Source organism: Mastigoproctus giganteus, chromosome 9 (assembly GCF_048544385.1).
Source record: "Mastigoproctus giganteus isolate SK-2022 chromosome 9, ASM4854438v1, whole genome shotgun sequence".
NCBI lineage: Eukaryota > Metazoa > Arthropoda > Arachnida > Uropygi > Thelyphonidae > Mastigoproctus > Mastigoproctus giganteus.
Window position 1 is genome coordinate 11,251,484 of NC_143583.1, and position 22,937 is coordinate 11,274,420.

General features: G+C 37.6%; 1 protein-coding gene across 3 annotated transcripts in view; it reads left to right on the top strand.

Annotated features, from left to right (window-relative positions):
- Positions 1 to 22,937, top strand: part of LOC150080050 (dixin-like) — a 391,642-nt gene that overhangs the window by 185,907 nt on the left and 182,798 nt on the right. For 2 of the 3 annotated variants that reach the window (XM_090381956.1, XM_090381958.1), the window contains exons 8-9: positions 7,715 to 7,813; positions 18,648 to 18,716. In XM_090381956.1, coding sequence (XP_090238082.1) covers positions 7,715 to 7,813; positions 18,648 to 18,716 — 168 coding nt within the window. The remainder of the gene's footprint in view (positions 1 to 7,714; positions 7,814 to 18,647; positions 18,717 to 22,937) is intronic. The other variant, XM_090381957.1, reaches the window with a different exon arrangement.

Consider the following 22,937-nt stretch of genomic DNA (forward strand, 5'->3'; position numbering starts at 1 on the left):
AGAGCAAGATTATGGCTAGATAGTAATACCTGCCTCCCCGTGGCTGGGGACAGTAACAACATAGTTCATTAGGATAAGTAGGACTGAGGTAGCCAATACTATATTCTTCTTAGCTATGGCTAAGAGGTATAGTGCTCGCTTTAAGTTGAATTGAGTTTTGTATTTTTAATAGTTGATGTTTATAAAATAATGTTTTAATTATGGCAATAGAATAATGCTGAAGTAGCATTATCCACATATAAGCTACGGCTTAGGAGGTGGATGTGCTGAAGGTGTTTCGGAATGAATGTGCCCTTTATGTGCATTATCATTTGTAATTAAACATGTTACCTTTTTAAAAGTGGTACTCGGAGATGATTTCTTTCTCACTTTACCTATCAGGCTGTGATTTTTTTTTTTTTTTTTTTTCCATTTGGTGATTATGTCAGCCACTATTTATATAGGGTGCAGTTTTGCTACAGTGGCACAAACGTGATTACTAAATATGGTGCTGTTCTTGTATTCGCTCCATCTTGTGAACTATTCTGACTGTGGTTGTTCCAGAGTATAAATTTTTCCAGAGTTAGATTTTTTTTATCAGCCTAGCCCTGGCAGTAAGCTAAATTCAGAGGGATAAAAACCTAAACGCTTAAGGCTTCAAGGAGATTTTGGCTGATATGCTCATTTAAAGAATTTGAAGAGACACAAACAGGTTAATGTTTGAAAGTATTCAGTTTTCAATTAGTGTTTTCTGGTTAGTTATGCTTTGTGGTGTTGATCTTCTTACAGGGGTTTTTTTTTTTTTTCTGTTTTCAAGGTTCAGAAGAATTAAGAGGATTACTTTTTGTTCAGAGAATATATTAATTGCAGTCATCCAACTTTTTGGAAGAAAGGAAAAGTTGTAATGTGATATTTAGTTTCCCAGCTAATCTATTTTGAATTGCTTTATGAAAGTTTGATGTAGTTCATTCAGTAACAATACATTATGGTTCACATCCCATTGATGATTAGTGGAATTTTTTAAAAATGCTTTTCATTGGAAGTTGAAATTAGTCAGGTGTAGGGGGGTCCCCATGTGAGATTCCATGTTTTTTTTTTTTTCTGCAAATCATACATGTTGGCATGTGAACAAATGCTTCTTTAGATATAATACTTGCTGGTCTGTATTGGAGCTGATATCACTTCATTTGGTTGTGTAGCAAATAAAGAAAATGTCTACCTTTTTTTTTTTTTAAATTATAAAAAAACCAAAAAAACTGCAGCCATTATCAACCCATTGCAGGATGGAAGCCTCCTCAACAATTAATGTTTTTTTTTAAAAATATATATGATATTAAATAATTTCATATGTGTAGTAATGTTTAATTATCATATTATATTAAATGTGTAAAACAAGTCATACACTTTTCTTTTTTGAAAATTTTTATGAGTTCTTTACCTGGCAGAACATCCATGTAACTCAAATAGAAAAAAAACAAAACAGGTTATATGCATCTTTAACAAATAGAATGACTTCTTTAATTCAAAGCAGATTATTTGATAATTTCTTACTTATTCTGTGCTTCCAATACTATATTTCAATAATCTTTTCTCTTCTAACTTTCTTAGCCGTGACGTCATGCCGAAGCCGTCACGACGAAGAATCCTGTCTGCCCTCCTCGGCTGCACCAAGCACGGAGTGCGTATTCTTATCTGTTTCTTTTTTTCTTTTTTTTTTATGCTTAAATTTGTCAGTATACTTCTGTTCCCATTTTTTGTATCAGCTTTACATCTGCTCTGTTAAATATGATATAACATTTTGGCCTGTAACAGGTATTTGCATATTGCTACATATCTTGGAATTTGTTTGCTTATTATTTATTCTAAAAACATGTCATTATTTATACATTTCTGGTTAACACTTTTTATTACCTACATGGTTATGAACATATGGGCTGTTATGAACATATTATTGGGATATTATGGTTGTATGCATGGTGAGTAGACCTTAGGGCAGGGATTCCTCTGTGAAACCTTTTTTAATTTGAGTATTGTAATTGAAAAAATGCAGTTTTATTTTTCTTGTTTACTATTTCCGTACAAATGATGTGTGTACCATAGAAGGACATTGAGTATGAGGGTTATGTCTTAATACAGTATATTCACTGTGACACTAAAAACATGCTAATGTGGTTCAACGTAGAATGGCAGTTCTAAATATAAGAAATGAAATTTAATATTGCTCAATGAACTGAATTTTATTCTTTAATGAGATTTTATCTGAAAACTTCAGATCTCATTAAAGAAGTATGACGTTTTCAGTTAGATACTTGTTATGATATTCTAAGGACGTGGTTCACATAACATATAGATCTAATTGAAACTATCTATGTTGGTTATAACTGCATTATATCACTTTTTTATTCATGCAGGAGGTAAAACTAATTTGTGTTGTTACTGTGATGTTAATGACTGAAATAAGTACTCATTGCAGTATAAGGAGTGTTTTCTCATCATAGGCTTTTTCCTCTTCCATTAGGAAGAAATAGTATTTTAATTTTCTGAATTATCTTCCTGTCACACTTAAATGGAGAGTATCATAAAGCAGGAGCATTATAAAACTGTTTCTCCAAAATGCATTGAAAGGCTAACAGACAGCAAAGAGTAGTTAATTCTCTTAATGTGCAACTGTTCTAAACCTGTGTTGTATATGCAGTAAGTAATTATATTAGGTGCCACATAAGAGTAGGGAAGGGGGGGGGTGTTTTAATGATTGAGGAAAAGTTGTTTTCTGTGAGTTTGGAGTTGAACAGAATGGATGCTTGCTGGTTACGGCATGTGTTTGGACTGGTTTGGAAGAGGCTGGAGGAATTATGGATGCCAGTTCAAAAGAACAGTGCCTGTGGAGTAATTATAGAAAATGATTGCAGCAGAAACTGAACAATTATGAGACAGAGTGAAGATACTTTGTAAGAGACAGTTCATTAATTAACCTTACTGCTCTCTTTTGACTACTCTAGCAGTTTAAGAGATTTTGGAGGTAGGTACCACCCCAAATATGGGAACTCTATTCATTGGTAGGGAAAATTTGGGTAAAAAGCAAAAAACAATTTTTTTTTTTTTTTTTTTTTTTTTTTCCAATGGAGAGGAAGCAGTATATATGATATACTTAAGCCAAGGGAGATTAGAAGTTGGGATAATCCCTAATAGTTTCATAATTTCATGATAGAGATATATGATCATATATGATAATCCTTGGCAAAGGATGCAAAGAAAAAACAGCAGAGTTCTTTACTTAATGTAAACTCTAGAAGGAAGGGGATGAATCAGATTGGTCCACTTGATATTGATGGTTCAACTGTTGATGATCCTGCTCAGGTAGCTAACAAACTAAATGAATATTTTGCATCTACATTCACACAGGAGAAGTTATTCAGGGAGGGGAATGCCAGAGGTGTATTAAACTGTGGCAGTAAGCCAGATAATCTTGTAATAACTGAGAGTAAAGTGGAGGAGCAATTGTTGAAGATAAACATAAAAAAGGCACGTGGGGTAGATGGAATCTATCCAGTTATATTAAAGGAGTCAGAGAAGGAAGTAAGCAAACCCTTAGCCATAATTATGAGAGCTTCCTTGGACTCAGGGGAGGTACCCATGAACTGGAGATGTGCAGATGTGACCCCAATCCACAAAGGAGGATCAAAGGGAGGCATAGGTAATTACAGACCTGTTAGTTTAACTTCTGTTCCGGGGAAATTAATGGAGGCACTAGTTAAAGAAGATTTGCAAGATCATCTAGACAAGACTTCAGTTATAGCTCGGACACATCATGGGTTTGTTAAGGGGAAGTCTTGTCTTATCAATTTGATTGGATACTATGATGTAGTCACAAAGGAACTGGATGCAAAGAATAATTTTGATATCATATATTTGATCTTAGAAAGGTTTTTGATACTGTTGCACATCGAAGACTGCTGCACAAATTGGAGCAGTGTGGCATTGGAGGCAAACTGCTGGTATGGATAAAGGGATGGTTGAGTGGGAGAAGACAGAGTGGTAATCAATGGACACTGCTCTTCGTGGACTAATGTTATTAGTGAGTCCCCCAGGTTTCAATGTTGGGTCCATTGTTGTTTTCTGTATTCATCAACGATGATGATGGTATATCAGTTTGCAGATGATACTTTATTCTTTAATATAATTATGGCTAATGGTTTGCTTACTTCCTTTGCCATCGCCTTTAATATAACTGGATAGATCCCACTACCCCCAGGTGCCTTTCTTATGTTTAACTTCAACAATTTCTCCTCAACTTTGCTCCCTGTTATTACAAAATCATTTAACTCCCTGTTAGAGTTGGATAAACATTTAGCCCTCTCCTCCTTGAATAACTCCTTATGTGTCAATGTAGATGCGAAATGCTCATTTAGTTCGGCAGCTATCTGAGAATGATCATCTACAGTTAAACCATTGATATCAAGAATCACATGGGTATTTTGGGTTGATAATACTGTCTCTGGTGAATTGAGCTTCTTCACTGAATAGAATGCAAAAATGCAAATGGTGATCATCATTCAGCCAATTACAAAATTCCAGCTGTTAGCAGGATCCCTGGGTTTGAGGTGCTGAACATGATGCATGTGATATGGATACATGCCTTCTTTATGCAGTGTTCTTCATATTTTTGATTGGGAAACACCAAGATGCATGGATATCCTTTGATACTAGCACCAGGGCTATGCTGTAGAGCCTGAACAATACCTTTTCAGCCATATCTTGTTGGACCACATGTTCATATGGTATGTGAATGCTGCACCTGTATCTCATAATGTTTGGGGAAACTGCTAATAACTCTTTGATCCAGAATTATGCAACTCAGAAAATTTTGTTGGTATTCAGCAACAGAGCACTTCCATTGTAAAATCCATAAATATACATAATATCAGCATGTTCAGCACTTGTCAATGTAAACGGCATCTTGAAGTTTGTACAGGTCAATGTTGAAAAAAAAAGTTGCATGTTAGAGTAAATTTGAAAGTGTCTGGAATTCTGCCCAGACACGATAGGAGGGAGTACATGAGAGAGCCTTGTCAATCAATTCGGCCGAGGAGAGATTGCAAAGCTCGTGGGGTACAATTTTTTTTTTTTTTTTTTTTTCAGAGTGGTCTGTGCTTGTAAACAGGAGAGACTACTTCTACAAGGATGGTATATACTTAAATAGAAAGGTTGCAAGAATATTTGCTGATGCTATCGAAGCAGTGTTAGGTGGGTCAGAAAACCGCTAGCTTGGGAGGATTCATGGACTAAAAGATTAATAGAAGACGCAGGCATAGGCGCAAGTGATTCTTGCACTGCTTTAGATTGAGCAGCAGCCTGGAAAGCAAGGTGCTGAGGATTTCAGGGACTGGTAGGTGTCATGGAAAAAGTAAATACATGGGCTGTGTTAAGGTAACTAAGGGTAAGGACAGGTGCATGAATACTTCAATGTACACCAATACAAGGAATATAGTAAATAAATTTGACTTTGCGGTTCTGGTCAGGATGTCGATGCAGATATTGTTGGGATATCAAACACATGGTGTCACACAGATATAAGCAGTGCAAAATTGGAATATGGGGAATACAATGTGTATGGAAAGGATAGGAATGGAGGAGGGGTTATGCGCTGTTAGTTAAGAAACACAAAATCTAAATAAGTGCATCCAATTGACATTGGTGGACAATGCAAGGCATTGTTTGGTGTGACATAAGCGCTGGGAAACGGAAAATGAGAGTAGTTGTGTGTGTTATTAGCATTAGTAGAGCATACGATGCAAGAAAGCAAGCTTAGGCAGCATCAGCCAAAAAATAATAATAATAATAATAATAAAAAAAAAAAACTGCTCTGATTTCACCCCTCCGTTCGTTCCTAATACCTGTCCAGCTCAGCCTTAAATTTATTTAGTCTATCAACTTCCATAACAAAAGATGGAAGTCTGTTCCACGAATCAACTATCCACTGGCTAAAGGCAAACTTCCACAAATCTATCCTACAACTGTCTTTCCTCAATTTGAATTTATGCCCTCTCAGGCGATTATTCTGAGCAAAAGGAAGAATCACATCAGCATTGAGCATGCTCAAACCATTCAAGGCTTTATACACCTCAATCAGATCACCTCGCAGGTGCCTAGTCTCCAAATGCTGTAATTTGCAAAACTTAAGCCTTTCTTCATAAGAGCAACCATTTGTTCTATTCACTAATCTTGTTGCCCTTCTCTGTACTCATTCCAACAGCCCTACATCCTTCTTAAAATGAGGCCTTCAGACCTGTATACAGTACTCAAGGTGTGGCCTGACCATTGCCTTATACAAGGAGATAATCACCTCCTTATCATTGCTAGAAAAATTTCTGTATATCATTGACAAGACACCATGAGCTACTCTTGCAGACTGTCTGCACTGCTCAGGAAACTTCATATCTGCCTGTACAATTACCCCCCAGGTCCTTTTCATTCTCTACCACTGTCATTGTAGTACCACAGAGTTGATACGTTACTCTGGGGTTACTGCTTCCCATATGTAGTACTTGACACTTGTCAATGTTAAACTTCATTTGTCACTTCTCAGCCCATCTGCTCAACTTGTCGCCTCCGTAGCCAGGTGGGCAGGAGCAGCAGTGCGTAGCACACGCTCCTTGATGATTAGACCGGGGTTTGAGCCCATGACCACCATATACGGAGGATGCGGAAAGGTCAGGGAATGACCACTGCATATCCCTGGAGCAATATGGCCTTAGTTGCTAATGCTCCTAAAAACCATATAACAACTGCTCAACTTTTCTAGATCCTGTTCCAGCAGCGTACTGTCATTAATGTCATTAACAACCCTGCCAACCTTCATATCATCAGGGTTGTCAATACACTAATGACTAATGACACTTATATCCTCATGAATCTGATGAGTTTAATCAGCAATTGTGCAGAAAAATAGTGGGCCAGTAAATCCAATGTCTTATAATGGAGGATTTTAACTTCCCAGATATTCACTGGAAATTATGGATTGGTCACTCACACACTAGCAAGACCTTTGTGGATTTATTGGATGATTGTTTTCTATAGCAGCATGTTCGAGAGGCAACCAGAGGGAGTAATGCTCTTGATCTGATTATCAGCAGTGATTATTTGTGCATTAAGAATTTGCATTCAGAAGGTGGCAATGATCACAGTGTACTGATGTGGGTAGTTGCATGTTTATTTACTTAAATATGCAACTACCTACCATCAGGGGTAAAGGGAAGTTTTTTTGCTTTCGTAAAGGTGACTACAGTGGGACCAATCAGACAGTTTTTTTTAAATTCTATACAGTGGGATCAACTGATGATGTTACCAACAGCAAATTCTAAATGGGAATCATTGAAGGACTTAATCTTGGAAGCTACTAGGCTTTTCATACCAACTAAGAAATACTGTTCAAGGTGTAGGCCTAAATGGATGATTAAAATAATAATGAATATGAATAAGCACACACATGTCTAGTATGAATAAACATTTTGCTGGGTATGTATCTGCCTGATTTTAATTATTTTTTATTATATGACGTATTTCTTCTTATTTTGGACTCCAGAATATACCCCAGAACTTTTTGTGCGTACTTCTGGTATGTGCTTCAAATTCTGGAACATATTCCAGAGTTATCGATTTCTCTGATTTCACTCATGAATACACCCCTTGTAATTGTTCCCGATTTAAATTGCAAAAATCATTTATTTTTTCCTAGCTTCTTCATGGCAGCCATAATAAAAACTCTTATGATGTTCGAATACAGACAGAGAAGTCTTTGGCCGATGTATCATTTGCTCGAGGCACGTCTGAGTTGGTGAGATATTATTTAAAATTACCTCTCTTAAATTTTTAAGAGAATAAATAATTTTTTACTAGATGCTGTAACACATTTGAGTGAATGGAAAGTTTGTGAGTTTACATTAGTGCTTTATTATAATTAATTTTTGAAAGGGCAGAAATGGCTTTTTAGAATTTTGATTATTGGGAGTTGGTGGGGAGACAGCATCCATCCTCACTCCTCCCATTTCCTGCTTCGAGCTCATGTTTATTTTATTCAATGAGGAATAAATTTCGCAGTAGCGAGCATTAGCAATTGAAAATTAAAGAGACTTAATCTTATAAGGTCATATTAAATGTTATGAGGGGCATTTAATAAATTTTATTCCTTGATGATAAATATGCTTGATATATAAAAAGCTGTAGTCTAATCATACTCTCATAAATGTCTGTATTTTTAGTATTTGTATTAGTATTAATAATGGCCACATGGTGCAAGGAAGCCTATGGCTTATGCTGCACCAGCCTAAAAATTAATAATAATAAAAAATAAAATAATAAAATAAAATAACAAAAATAAACAAATAAAATACAATAATAATAATAAGAGGAAAAGGAAATAGACAACCTATGCATTTCCCTCCTCCAGTAGGTAATTATCCAGCTGACCTTTGAATTTCCCCAAACTGTCAGCCTCTACCATCCATGTAAGTAACTTATTCCAGTAATTTATAACTTGCTGGCTAAAATAAAACTTTCCGAAATCCAGTCTAAAGATCTCCCCCCTAACTTGAAATTATGGCCCCTTGTTCTAGAATCATTTATAACTGTGAAAATTTCATCCTTATTCATTTTGCTTATGCCTCTCAGTGCCTTAAACACCTCAGTCAAGTCTCTAAGGTGTCTAGTTCCCAAGCTCTGCAACCCACATATTCAAAGTCTTTCCTCATATGGACACCCTTTTACTGATCTCACCAGGCTAGTTATCAGTCTTTGGATCCTTTCAAGAAGCACAGTGTCTTTCTTTAGGTGTGGTCTCTATACTTGAACACAGTATACCAAGTGTGGTCTAACGATAGCCTTATATAATGGGGTTCTTATCTCTACTAGCGATTGTTCGATCAATCATCGATAGGACACCACTTCCTTGCAGTCAGTCTACAATGCTCAGAAAACTTCATATCTGACCGTATTGTAACACCAAAGTCCCTTTCCTCTACTACAGGCTTTAGTTCAACTCTGCCAAGTGTATAAGTTATTTTGGGGTTACTGTTCTCCAGGTGCAGTATCTTACACTTTGTTGAATTAAAGCAAAGCTGTCATTTTTCTGACCATCCCTGAAGTCTATTTTGGTCACTCTGAAGAAGTTCTGCTTGGCAGTGATCATTAACTACTCTTCCTGTTACTTCATCTGCAGATTTAGGCATCACGTCCTCCATTGATGTCATTTATGAAAATCAAAAACAACAGTGGTCCTAATACTGATCCTTGAGGAACTCCACTTCTTACATCAATCCAATCTGAGGAATAACTGTTTATCACAACCCTCTACCTCCCTGTAATCATCCAGCTATCCATCTAAGGATTTTCTTTGTGATTCCAACCTGTTCATATGGGACTAAGTCAAATTGTTGCAAATCCAAATAAACAATGTTAAAATTATTCCTTAAGTCCAGCTCTTGAGTGACCCTGCCAAAACAGCTAAACATGATTTTCCCTTTACAAAACCATGATGAATTCTTTCAGAAATAGAAATGGATCATTTAGATAGAAATGGAATTCTGAAAGAATTCCATTTCTATCTAAATGATCCTGAATTCTACCCTTGATCATTGTCTCCATGAGTTTCCCTACTACTGAATTTAGACTAACTTGCCGATAATTTCCAACTTCACTCTTAGAACCACACGTATGTATTGGAGACATATTTGGCACTTTTCCAGTCCTTAAGTACAGAATCACTCCCAAATCCAGTGGTTCTCTTATAATTAGCCTCAATTGTTCAGTGCACTCATTTGCCACTTCCCTTAAGATTAAAGCAAAGCTGCCGTTTTTCTGACCATCCCTTATTCCAGTAAATCAGAATGACTTATAATGGGGGATTTTAACCTTACAGCTATTGATTGGAACTTGTGGGTTGGTCATTCACACATTAGCAAGACTTTGTGGATCTATTAGATGACTGTTTTCCATAGTAGCATGTTATAGAGGCAATATAACATGCTACTCTTGATTTATATGCCATTAACCACAGGAGTATTACTGGCCTATAGGCTCAAGTTTATTTCATTAAATAAACATGCGAAATTTTGACATCATTAATTACATTTTTTTTTTTTCAACTTCACTCCCATAATTTTCATTGATGTAAAGGGTTTTTCTTCTGTAAATATCGATGAAAAATAACCGTTCAGTTCATCTGCAAATTCAGCTGGGTTATCTAATACTATCCCATGTCCATTGCATAAGGGTTTGATCTTCTCTTCTTTGCATCTATATTTGTGAAGAATTCCTATATCGTATTATAGGAATTTATATATCGTATTTGCACAGGTGCATCTGAATACACTGAAGTACAGTAGAACAAATACTAAAATGGATAACCCAAAGCTAAACATGGATGTCTCAAAACTGGAACATCAAGCCATCAAATTTTTGACAGAAAGATGAAAAATTATTCTTAAAGGCAGGAAAGCTGTATATGGCATTGCTGCCCCACTTGTGAATAGCATTCGTAGAGGCATATGATGCAAAAAAAGCAAGCTTATGCAGCATCAGCCAAAAAAAAAAAAAAAACTGCTCCCATTTCACCCCTCTATTCGTTCCAAATACCTGTCCAGCTTAGCCTTACATTTATTTAGGCTATCAACTTCCACAACAAAGGATGGAAATCTGTTCCACCAAACAACTACCTGCTGGCTAAAGGCAAACTTCTGCACACCTATGCTACATCTGTCTTTCCTTCATTTGAATTTATGCCCTCTCAGATGATTATTCTGAGCAAGAGGAAGAATGGTGCCTCCGTAGCCAGGTGGGAAGGAGCAGCAGTACATAGCACACGCTTCTTGATTAGACCGGGGTTCGAGCCCGTCACCACCAAATATGGAGGATGCGGAAAGGTCAGGGAATGACCACCGCATATCCCGGGGCAATATGGCCTTAGTTGCTAATGCTCCTAAAAAAAAAAAAAACCCAAATAACAAACAAACAAGAGGAAGAATTCCATCAGCATTGAGCATGCTCAAACTATTCAAGGCTTTATACACCTCAATCAGATCACCTCTCAGGTGCCTAGACTCCAGACACTGTAATTTGCAATATTCTTAAGAGCAGCCCTTTGTTCCATTCACTAATCTTGTTGCCCTTCTCTGTACTCGTTCCAACAGCTCTACATCCTTCTTAAAATAAGGCCTCCAGACCTGTATAAAGTACTCAAGGTGTGGCCTGACCATTGCCTAATACAAGGGGATAATCACTTCCTTATCCCTGCTAGAAAAATTCCTCTATATCATTGACAAGACACCATGAGCTACTCTTGCAGACTGTCTGCACTGCTCAGAAAACTTCATATCTGCCTGCACAATTACCCCAGGTCCTTTTTGTTCTCTACCACTGTCAGTGTAGTACCACAGAGTTGATACGTCACTCTGGGGTTACTGCTTCCCATATGTAGTACTTTAGATTTGTCGATATTAAACTTCATTTGCCACCTCTCAGCCTGTCTACTCAACTTTTCTAGATCCTGTTGCAGCTATGTACTGTCATTAGTGTCCTTAACAACCCTGCTAACCTTCATATAGTCTGCCAACTTGGACATTAAGCTTGATATACCATCATCAATATCATTTATAAATACAGAAAACAACAATGGACCCATCTGAACCCTGAGGGACTCCACTAATAACATTAGCCGACCGGGCTAGCCAGGTGGGTAAAGTACCTGCCTGGCAACCCAAAGGTCGCGGGTTCGATTCCCGCCTCGGGCTTGGATCAAAGTACTGCAAAAACCTTGGGAGGTGCATTATGGCCACAGAAGCCTATGCGCCAACAACTACAAAAAAAAAAAAAAAAAAAACTAATAACATTAGTCCACCATGAACAGTGGCCATTGATTACCACTCAACCACCCCCCCTTTAACCATAGCAGCAATTTGCCTCCAATGCCACACTGCTCCAATTTGTTCAGCAGTCTTTCATGTGCAACAGTATCAAAAGCCTTTCTAAGAGCCAAATATATGATATCAAAGTTATTCCCTGCCTCCAGTTCCTTTGTGATCACATCATAGTATCCAGTCAAATTGGTCAGGAAAGACTTTCCCTTAACAAAACCATGCTGTGTCCGAGCTATAACTGAAGTCTTGTCTAGATGATTCTGCAGTGCTTCTTTAACCAGTGCCTCCATTAATTTTCCTGGAACAGAAGTTAAACTCACTGGTCTATAATTACTTGTGTCAGCCTTTGATCCTCCTTTGTGAATTGGGGTCACATTTGCACCAGAATAAAATTTTGGTCTGGGCAGTTTAAAGGGGTTAATAATTCATTAATGATGACACCTCACCCTAGATGACCAGTACAAGTGAAAACTCCAGAAACATTCCAAAAAAAATTGTTGACCCATTTATGCAAGATAGATAGTAAAGTACCAGAGAATATATTTTTGAGGGGTTGGTACAGAGAATATATTTTTGAGGGGTTGGTACCAACCATTCTTCATGAATGCAGCAATGTTAAAGATCAGTTGTGCAGAATGCCAAAGGGTGCCCAACTCTTCAGAAACACTGCAGGGCCCAGATTTGTGAAGAAAATTTACTTGTGTGAGGTGCAGATATGCATTCATATTTTGTTACTGCAGTAGTTTCAAGAATTGTAACTGGAAATGAAACATTCACATAAGTCGAATGGCATAAGAGGATACCTAGCTTTTAACTTTTGTTCCTCTGTGTGGTATCCTCCTGGAATGTTCATAAAAAATTAATAACAAAAATTTTTCTAAGCAGTATGTGACTTTCTAATTTTGATTGAATCTCGTAGTATTAGAATTGGCAAAAAAAATAAACTAATGCAAAAAAAAAAATCCTCCAACAGTTTGTGGAGTTCTTCCTAGGTGACTCTATTGTCAGGGAGATAGGGAATATATGAATATATTATGCAAAAAAGGAGAGGTGTTGAACAGGACCAGAGTATGTCTGCCAGGGAAAAGGTTAGTATTAGTATTAGTAACGGCCGCATGGTGCAAGAAAGCCTATGGCTTATGCTGCACCAGCCAAAAAAAAAAAAAAAAAAAAAAAATTCTAATAAAACAACGATAAAAACAAAAAAAAAAAAAATAAATAACTAAATAATAATAAATAAAAAAAAAAAAATAAATAAAAAGGAAATTAAACCTATCATCCTATGCGCTTCCCTTACCCGAAAGTACTATCCAGATGACCTTTGAATTTCCCCAAACTGTCGGCCTCTACCACCCATGAAGGCAACTTATTCCAGTAATTTATAACTCGCTGGCTAAAATAAAACTTCCTGCAGTCCATTCTAAACACTTCGCCCCGTAACTTGAATTTATGTCCCCTAGTAATCTTGAAAATTTTGTCCTCATTCATTTTACTGATGCCTCTCAGAGCCTTAAACACCTCAATCAAATCTCCTCTAAGGTGTCTAGTTTCCAAACTCTGCAACCCACATATTCAAAGTCTTTCTTCATAAGGACGCCCTTTTGCCGATCTCACCAGGCGAGTTACCCTTCTTTGCACCCTTTCAAGAATCTCGATGTCTTTCTTTAGGTGCGGTCTCCATACTTGAACACAGTATTCCAAGTGTGGTCTAACATAAGCCTTATATAATGGGATTATCACGTCCCTATCTCTACTTGCAAAAGTTCGATAGATCATCGATAGGACACCATGGGCCTTCCTTGCAACCTGTTTACAATGCTCGGAGAATTTCATGTCTGACCGTATCGTAACACCCAAGTCCCTTTCCTCCAGTACTGGTTTTAGTTGAACTCCACCAAGTGAATAAGTTTTTTTGGGATTACTGTTTCCCAGGTGTAATACCTTACACTTTGTTGGATTAAAGCACAGCTGCCATTTTTCTGACCATTCCTGAAGTCTGTCTAGGTCTCTCTGAAGAAGCTCAGCTTGACAGTGATCATTAACTACTCTACCAATTTTAACATCATCTGCAAATTTAGACATCACGCCCTCTATCCCTTCATCAATGTCGTTTATGAAAATTAAAAACAACAGTGGTCCTAATACTGATCCTTGGGAACCCCACTTCTTACATCAACCCAATCTGAGGAATAGCCATTTATCATAACCCTCTGCCTCCTGCCCCGAAGCCATCCTTCTATCCATCTAAGGATTTTTCCAGTGATTCCAACCTGTTCCAGCTTATAAAGCAACTGCTCATGTGGGACTGAGTCAAAAGCTTTGCTGAAATCTAAATAAACAATGTCGAAATTATTCCCTAAATCCAGCTCGTGATTGACCCTTTCGAAATAGCGAACCAGATTTGTTAAACATGATTTTCCCTTTACAAAACCATGCTGAGTATCCTTGAGAATTTCAATTCAATCCAAATGATCCTGAATTCCACCCTTGATCATTGCCTCCATGATTTTCCCTACTACTGAAGTCAGACTGACAGGTCGATAATTTCCAACTTCACTTTTAGAGCCACCCTTATGTATGGGAGATACATTTGCACTTTTCCAATCCAAGGAAATCTCCCAAAAGTCTAGTGATGCTCGCATAATTAGCCTCAATGGTTCAATGCACTCGCTTGCCGCCTCTCTTAAGATTATAGGGTATATTCCATCAACTCCAGGAGCCTTACTGGTCTGTAGGCTGGAAAGTTTTTTTTTTTTTTTTCATTAAATAATCTTGCGAAATTTCAATATCATTAATTACATATTTTTTAACTTCGCTCCCACAATTTCCCATTGCCACAAAAGGCTTTTCATTTGTAAATATCGATGCAAAAAAGTTGCTGTTGTAGAGCAGATATAATCTTTTAAGGGCAAAGAGTGATATTGTTATACATGCTGGCACAAATGACCTGAAGAGTAAGAGATCCGCAGATTTAATTAACAAGTACAGGTCAATGTTGAAAAAGTCTTTCCTGTTAGCAAGAATGGTCTGTGCTTGATAACAGGAAAGACTGCTTATATAGGGATGGGATACACTTAAATAGAAAGAGTGCAAGAATTATTTGCTGATGCTATCGAGGCAGCATTAGGTGGGTTGGAAAACTGCTAGATTGGGGGGATTCACAGACTAAAAGATTAACAGTAGCCGCAGACAGAGGCGAAAGCGATTCTTGCACTGCTTCTGTTGTAATGAGCAGCAGCCTAGAGAGCAAAGTGCTGTGGATTTCAAGAGCTGCTATGGGTCATCATGGAACAAGTAAATACAAGGGCTGTGTTGTAGTAACTAAGAGTAAGAACAGATGCACATATACTTGCATGTACACCAATGCTATTAGCAGTGATTCAGCAGGGTTGATATAGTAAATAAATTTGAATTTGAAGTGCTGGTTAAGGCGTCAAAGGCAGATATTGTTGGGATATTAGAGACATGGTGACACATGGATATAAGCAGTGCAGAATTGGAATTTGGGGAGTACAATGTGCACAGAAAAGATAGATAGGGTAGGAAGGGAGGAGGGATTCTGCTGTTAGTTAAGAAACACATAAAATTTAAGGAAGTGCATCCAATTGACATGGTTGGACAGTGCAATGTTGGGTCAGTTTGGTGTGACATAAACACCGGGAAAGGGAAAATGAGAGTAGGAGTGTGTTATAGGCTTAATGACTGATTAGTACAACGAACAGTTGTGCAGAGAAATAGTGGACCAGTAAATTAGTATGTCTTGTAATGGGATATTTTAACTTTCCAGATATTGAATGGAACTTTTGGGTTGGTCACTCCCATGCTAGCAAGACTTTTGTGGATTTATTGGAGGATTGTTTTCTACAGCAACATGTTCGAGGGGCAACCACTGGGGTAATACTCTTGATCTGATTATCAGCAGTGATGACTGATGAATTAGAAATTTGCAGATAAAGGAACCACTAGGTGACTGTGATCACAGTCTAGTGATGTGGGATTTACTTAAAGATGTAATTACCATCAAGGGTAAAGGGAAAGGTTTTTGTTTTCGTAAAGTTGACTAGTGATCTCAGGCAGTTATTGAATTCTATACAGTGGGATCAACTGATGATGTTAAAAACTGAATTCTAAATGGGAGTCCTTCAGGGAATTAATCTTGGAAGCTACTAGGCTTTTCATACCATGTTCGGGATTTCATAGCATGTTCGGGAGGCAACTAGAGGGAGTAATACTCCTGATTTGATTATCAGTAGTGATTCTTCATGCATTAAGAATCTGCAGGTAAATAAACCACTAGGTGGCAGTGATCACAGTGTGCTGAAGTGGGATTTACTCAAAGAGGTAACTACCATTAGGGGTAAAGGGAAGGGCTTTTGCTTTCGTAAAGGCGACTACGATGGACTGAGACAGTATTTAAATTCTATACAGTGGGACCAACTGATGATATTACCAACAGCAAATTCAAAATGGGAAGCATTCAAAGAACTTATCTTGGAAGCTACTAGGCTTTACATACCAACTAAGAAATATTGTTCAAGGTTTAATGGATGTCAGATGAACTAATTCTACATGTGACAGAGAAGAAAAATGCATGGGATACATATAAATTAACAAGTGACAAAGAAGCATATGATAGATATAAGCCGGGTCTGTAACCAAGTTAGAAAGGAGCTTAGACAGGCAAAGGCAGATTAAGAGAAATCTTTGGCAAATTATGCAAAGAAAAACAGCAAAGAGTTCTTTACTTATGTAAACTAGAAGGAAGGGGATAAATCAGATTGGTCCACTTGATATCGATTGTTCAACTGTTGATGATCCTGCTTAGGTAGCTAACAAACTGAATGAATATTTTGCATCGACATTCACACATGAGGAGTTATTCAGCGAGGGGAATGCCAGAGGTGTATTCAACTCTGGCAGTAAACTAGATAATCTTGTAATAACTGAGAGTTAAGTGGAGGAGAAATTGTTGAAGATAAACACAAGAAAGGCACCTGGGGTGGATGGAATCTATCCAGTTATATTAAAGGAGGTGGCAGAGGGAGTAAGCAAACCCTTAGCCATAATTATGAGAGCTTCCCTGGACTCATGGGAGGTACCAATGGACTGGAGATGTGCAAAGGTGACCCTAATCCACAAATGAGGATCAAAGGGAGACAGGTAATTACAGACCTGTTAGTTTAACTTCTGTTCCATGGAAATTAATGGAGCCACTGGTTAAAGAAGTATTGCAGGATCATTTAGACAAGACTTCAGTTATAGCTCGGACACAGCATGAGTTTGTTAAGGGGAAGTCTTGTCTGACTAATTTGATTGGATACTATGATGTAGTCACAAAGGAACTGGATGCAAAGAATAACTTTGATATCATATCATATATATTGGATCTTAGAAAAGCCTTTGATACTGTTGCACATGGAAGAGTGCTGCACAAATTGGAGCAGTGTGGCATTGGAGGCAAATTGCTGTTATGGATAAAGGGGTGGTTGAGTGGGAGAAGACAGAGTGGTAATCAATGGACACTGCTCAACGTGGACTAATGTTATTAGTGGAGTTCCTCAGGGTTCAGTGTTGGGTCCATTGTTGTTTTCTGTATTTATAAATGATATTGATGATGGTGTATCAGGCTTAATGTCCAAGTTTGCAGACGATACCAAGGTTGGCAGGGTTGTTAAGGACACTACTGATACTATGCTGCTGCAACAGGATCTAGAAAAGTTGAGCAGATGGGCTGAGAGGTAGCAAATGAAGTTTAACATTGACAAATGTAAAGTATTACATATGGGAAGCAGTAATCCCAGAGTAACGTATCATCTCTGTGGTACCACACTGACAGTGGTAGAGAATGAAAAGAATCTGGGGGTAATTGTGCAGGCAGATATGAAGTTTTCTGAGCAGTGCAGACGGTCTGCAAGAATAGCTCATGATATCTTGTCAATGATATACAGGAATTTTTCTAGCAGGGATAAGGAGGTGATTATTCCTTGTATAAGGCAGTGGTCAGGCCTTACCTTGAGTACTGCGTACAGGTCTGGAGGCCTCATTTTAAGAAGGATGTAGAGCTGTTGGAATGAGTACAGAGAAGGGCAACAAGATTAGTGAATGGAACAAAGGGTTGCTCTTACAAAGAAAGGCTTAAGTTTTGCAAATTACATTGTTTGGAGACTACGCACCTGCTAGGTGATCTGATTGAGGTGTATAAAGCCTTGATTGGTTTGAGCATGCTCAATGCTGATGGGATTCTTCCTCTTCCTCAGAATAATCACCTGAGAGGGCATAAATTCAAATTGAGGAAAGACGGTTGTAGAATAGATATGTGGAAGTTTGCCTTTAGCCAGTGGGTGGTTGATTGTTGGAACAAACTTCCATCTGTCGTTGTAGAAGTTGATAGCTGAAACAGATTCAAGGCAGAACTGGACAAACATTTTGAGCGAGTGGATGGGTGAAATGAGAAGGGTCTGTGTGTTGTATTGCATTTTTATTTTTTTTAAATTTAATTTAATTTTTTTTTTTTTTTTTTGGCTGATGCTATATAAGCTTGCTTTCTTGCATCATGTACCGATGCTAATGTTAAAAAAAAAAAAAAAAAAGGGAAAAAGTGCAGATTGCAAAATTTTGGTAAACTTTATTATCTCACATATGTGGTTGGAGATGGATTACTGTATTGTTTTTTTAATCTTTTTACGTATGCAAATTAAGTTTGTAACATCTTTATTACACTGTATTAAGTTTATTTAAATGTAATGACTTTTTTTATAGGCTCAGTGCAAAAAACATCTAATGGAGAAAACAGGGAGATGCTTGCAGTTGGTTGATTCTGTGAATGTTGTAAGAATCTTTCTTTTAAAGTTTGTCACATACTTTAAAAGTGGAAAATAATTTTTTTTTTTTTTTTTTTTTTTTGGGTGGGGGGATTGGCAATTTAAAATTGTATATCAAATGATATTTCTATTACATCAGTATCCAAAAGTTAAGTTACAACCAAAAATTCAAGACACTAAGAAATATGTGTACAGGCAGTTTTCGCTTTACGGGATCCCGGGTTTACGAGTTTTTTCCCCCAAGTATCAACAGAATCGAAAATATGAACATTAATTGCAAACAATGAATGTTAAACATTCATGAATACCGTATTCCCAACCACGTGCGTAGCTGTACAGTACAGTGTACCTTGCTTTACGATATATTAATCAGTTCCAGAGACACCACTGTATTGTTAAAATATCGTAATGTAAACCCAATAACACATTGTTTTTTGGTAATTCGTTTCACGATATCGGAAGTTTAAATTTTCACTGTTATAACTAATCTATTTATCTCTCTAAAATGTCATTTTTAAGGTCACGAGCGTGAACTTAAGGCCATATAAAAGGTGGTGAGCGTGGTTTGTAAATTGTTTTAGTTACCAATTCAAATCATTAAAAATGCACTACACTTTCATCGTTATCATATGTTCCATTATAAGAATCAATTCTTAATGCCTCTGATATTTTTCTAAAGCACATTTCTAGAAGTCGCATTCATAAAACAATAAAAACAATTTGCACTTTCCGGTTTATTGTGCTTTTCTGTTACTGCAAGCAATCAGAAATGGGTAGTAAACTCGATCTTGCTGGAATTGTGTGCTTTTTTTTTTTTACGTTATTATGGTGAAATAGTAGTGGCATGTGATGCAAGAAAGCAAGTGTATGAGCTTATGCAGCATAAAAAAAAAAAAAAAATTCACACCATTCCCTCCAAATGCCTGTCCAGTTCCTCCTTAAATTTATTCAACCTATCAACTTCCACAACGACAGATGGAAGTTTGTTCCAGCAATTAACCACCCGCTGGTTAAAGGCAAATTTCCGCACATCTATTCTACGTGTCTTTTCTTAATTTGAATTTATACCGCCTTAGGGCCATAATCTGAACAAGTGTAAGGATCCCATCAGAATTCAGCGTGCTCAAACCATTCAAGGCCTTATACCTTCAGTCAGATCACCGTGCAGGTGCCTAGTCTCTAGCCACTGCAATTTGCAGGACTTAAGCCTCTCTTGGTTAGAGGATCCCTTCATTCCCCTCACCAATCTTGTTGCCCTTCTCTGTACACGCCCAAGCAAATCTACATCCTTCCTGAAATGAGGCCTCCACACCTGTATGTAGTACTCAAGGCATGGCCTGACCATTGGCTTATACAGAGGGACAATCACCTCCTTTTCCTTGCTAGCAAAATTCTTGTATATCACTGACAAAACTCCATGACCTGCCCTGGCAGCCTGTCTGCATTGCTCAGAAAACTTCATATATGACTGCACAATTACTCCCAGGTCTTTTTCATTTTCTACCAGCTTAAGTGTAGTACCACACAGTTGGTAGGTTTTTCTGGGGTTACTTCTACCCATATGCAGTATTTTGCATTTGTCAAGGTTAAACTTCAGTTGCCATTTCTTAGCCTATTTGCCCAAATTATCTAGATCCTGTTGCAGTAGCACACTGCCATTACTGTCATTAACAACTCTGCCAACCTTTGTATCATCTGCAAACCTCGACACTAAGCCTTATATACCTTCATCAGTATCATTGATAAATACAGGCGGGCCTCGATTAACGCGATTAATTCATCCCGCAAGTGCATCGCACAAAACGGAAACGCGTTAATCGAATATAATAACCAATAAGAAAAATTATAATTGGTCCTTGACCTTCTGGAATGTCCATAAAGAATTTTAAAAATACCTTTTAAATAACTTTTTAACTGTATATAATGTAAAAGATAATGAAAATAATTATGGAATTCAATGTTTATTGCATAAAACAGTGGTTCTTAAACTGTGCGCTGCGGAATATTTTAAATTTTCCAGGGAAACACAGCGATACTCAACATCTTTCGGACACTGCGCGAACTACTAGCTCGAGGTAGTTCACAGTTTCAGCATTTCTTATTAAGTTGTTTGGACTAACCACTAAACGAAACTGTTAGGTATTTCTTTTGTCTGGGTGCGCCTTGAAAAAATTACTGAGACATTAAAGGTGCCGTGAACTGAGAAACTTTGGGAATCTCTGACATAAAATACACAATGAAGAAATTACTGTTGCAGAAATATTTGAACAGTGTTGACTTTCTCTTTTCATCAGTCAATTTCCGATAGCCAACAACAACAACAATCTTCTCTGGGCCCTGGCGAAATAAATATCAAACCTTTTGTTTGAGGTTCCATGTGATACGAAAGATTTCATCTAATTCTTTTACCGTTATCTCCTTTGCAGTAACATTTTCATCTGGCTCATTTGAAAATTTGAATTTTTAAATGCAAGTCTGCATTGACTTTATTAGCAGGAGACAAACACGTCTTCTTCCGATGGTTGATGGAACACACCGAAGCGGGCAGCTCTCCAGTCCGTGGGAACCTCCCCTGAGTCCAAGGATGCTCTCATAATTATGGCTAAGGGTTTGCTTAGTTGCTTTGCCGTCTCCTTTAATATAACTGTATAGATCCCATCCACCCCAGATGCTTTTCTTACGTTTAACTTCAACAATTTCTCTTCCACTTTGCTCTCGGTTATTACAAAATCATTAAGTATCTTGCTACAATTTGATAACCTTCTGCCATTTTCAAACCTTAACAATTCCTCACGTGTGAATGTAGATGCAAAATACTCATTCAGTTTGTTTGCTATCTGAGCAGGATCATCAACAGTCGAACCATCGATGTCAAGTGGACCGATCAGATTCATCCCCTTCCTTTTAGAGTTTATATAAGTAAAGAAATCCTTGCTGTTTTTCTTAGCATCTTTTGCCAAGGATATCTCGTAATCTGCCTTCGCCTGCCGAACCTCCTTTGTGACCTGATTACAGATTAACTTATATCTGCCATATGCTTCTGAGTCGCTTGATAATTTATATGCATCCCATGCATTTTTCTTCTCTGTTACGAGTCTCATTAGTTCATTTGACAACCATTTAGGCCTAAACCTTGAATAATATTTCTTAATAGGTATGAACCTTTTAGTTGCTTCCACGATTAATTCCTTGAATGCTTCCCACTTAGAATTTACTGTTGGTAACATCGTCAGTTGATCCCACTGTATAGAATTTGATCCCACTGTACTCGCCTTTATGGAAGCAAAAACCCTTTCCTTTATCCCTGATAGTAGTTAAATCTTTAAGTAAATCCCACGTCAGTACACTGTGATCACTGTCACCTAGTGGTTCTTTTATCTGCAAATTCCTAATACATGAATGATCACTGCTGATAACCCGATCAAGAGTATTACTTTCTCTGGTTGCCTCTCGAACATGCTGCTGCAGAAAACAATCATCCAATAAATCCACAAAAGTCTGACTAGTGTGTGAGTGCCCAACCCACAAGTTCCAGTCAATATCTGGGAAGTTAAAATTCCCCCATTATAAGACATTCCGATTTACTAGCCCACTCTATTTCTCTGTACAATTGTTCATTGTACTCATTCAAGTCATTAGGCCTATAACACACTCCTACTCTTATTTTTGCTTTCACAGTGCTTCTGTCACACCAAACTGACTCAACAGTGCACTGTTCATCTATATCAACTGGATGCACTTCCTTTGATTTTATGTTTTTCTTTATTAACACATAACACCTCCTCCCTTCCTGGCCTGTCTATCCTTTCTGTACACATTGTACTCCCCAAATTCCAGTTCGGCATTCCTTATATCTGTGTGACACCACGTCTCTGATATCCCAACAATATCCGCCTTTGATGTCTTGACCAACACTTCAAATTCATCAAATTTATTTACTATACTTCTAGCATTGGTATACATGCAAGTATACATGCACCTATTCTTATTCTTAATTATTCTAACACATCCCATATACCCACCTGTTTCACGATGACTGCCATCCGTCCCTGAAACCCCCAACACCCCTCGCTCCAGGACGCTACTTATTCTAATAGAAGTTGTGCAAGAATCACCTTCACCTCTGCCTACGGCTACTGTTAAACTATTAGTCCTTGTATCCCCCCAAGCTATCAGTTTTCCGACCCACCTAACACTGCCTCGATAGCATCAGCAAATATTCTTGCAC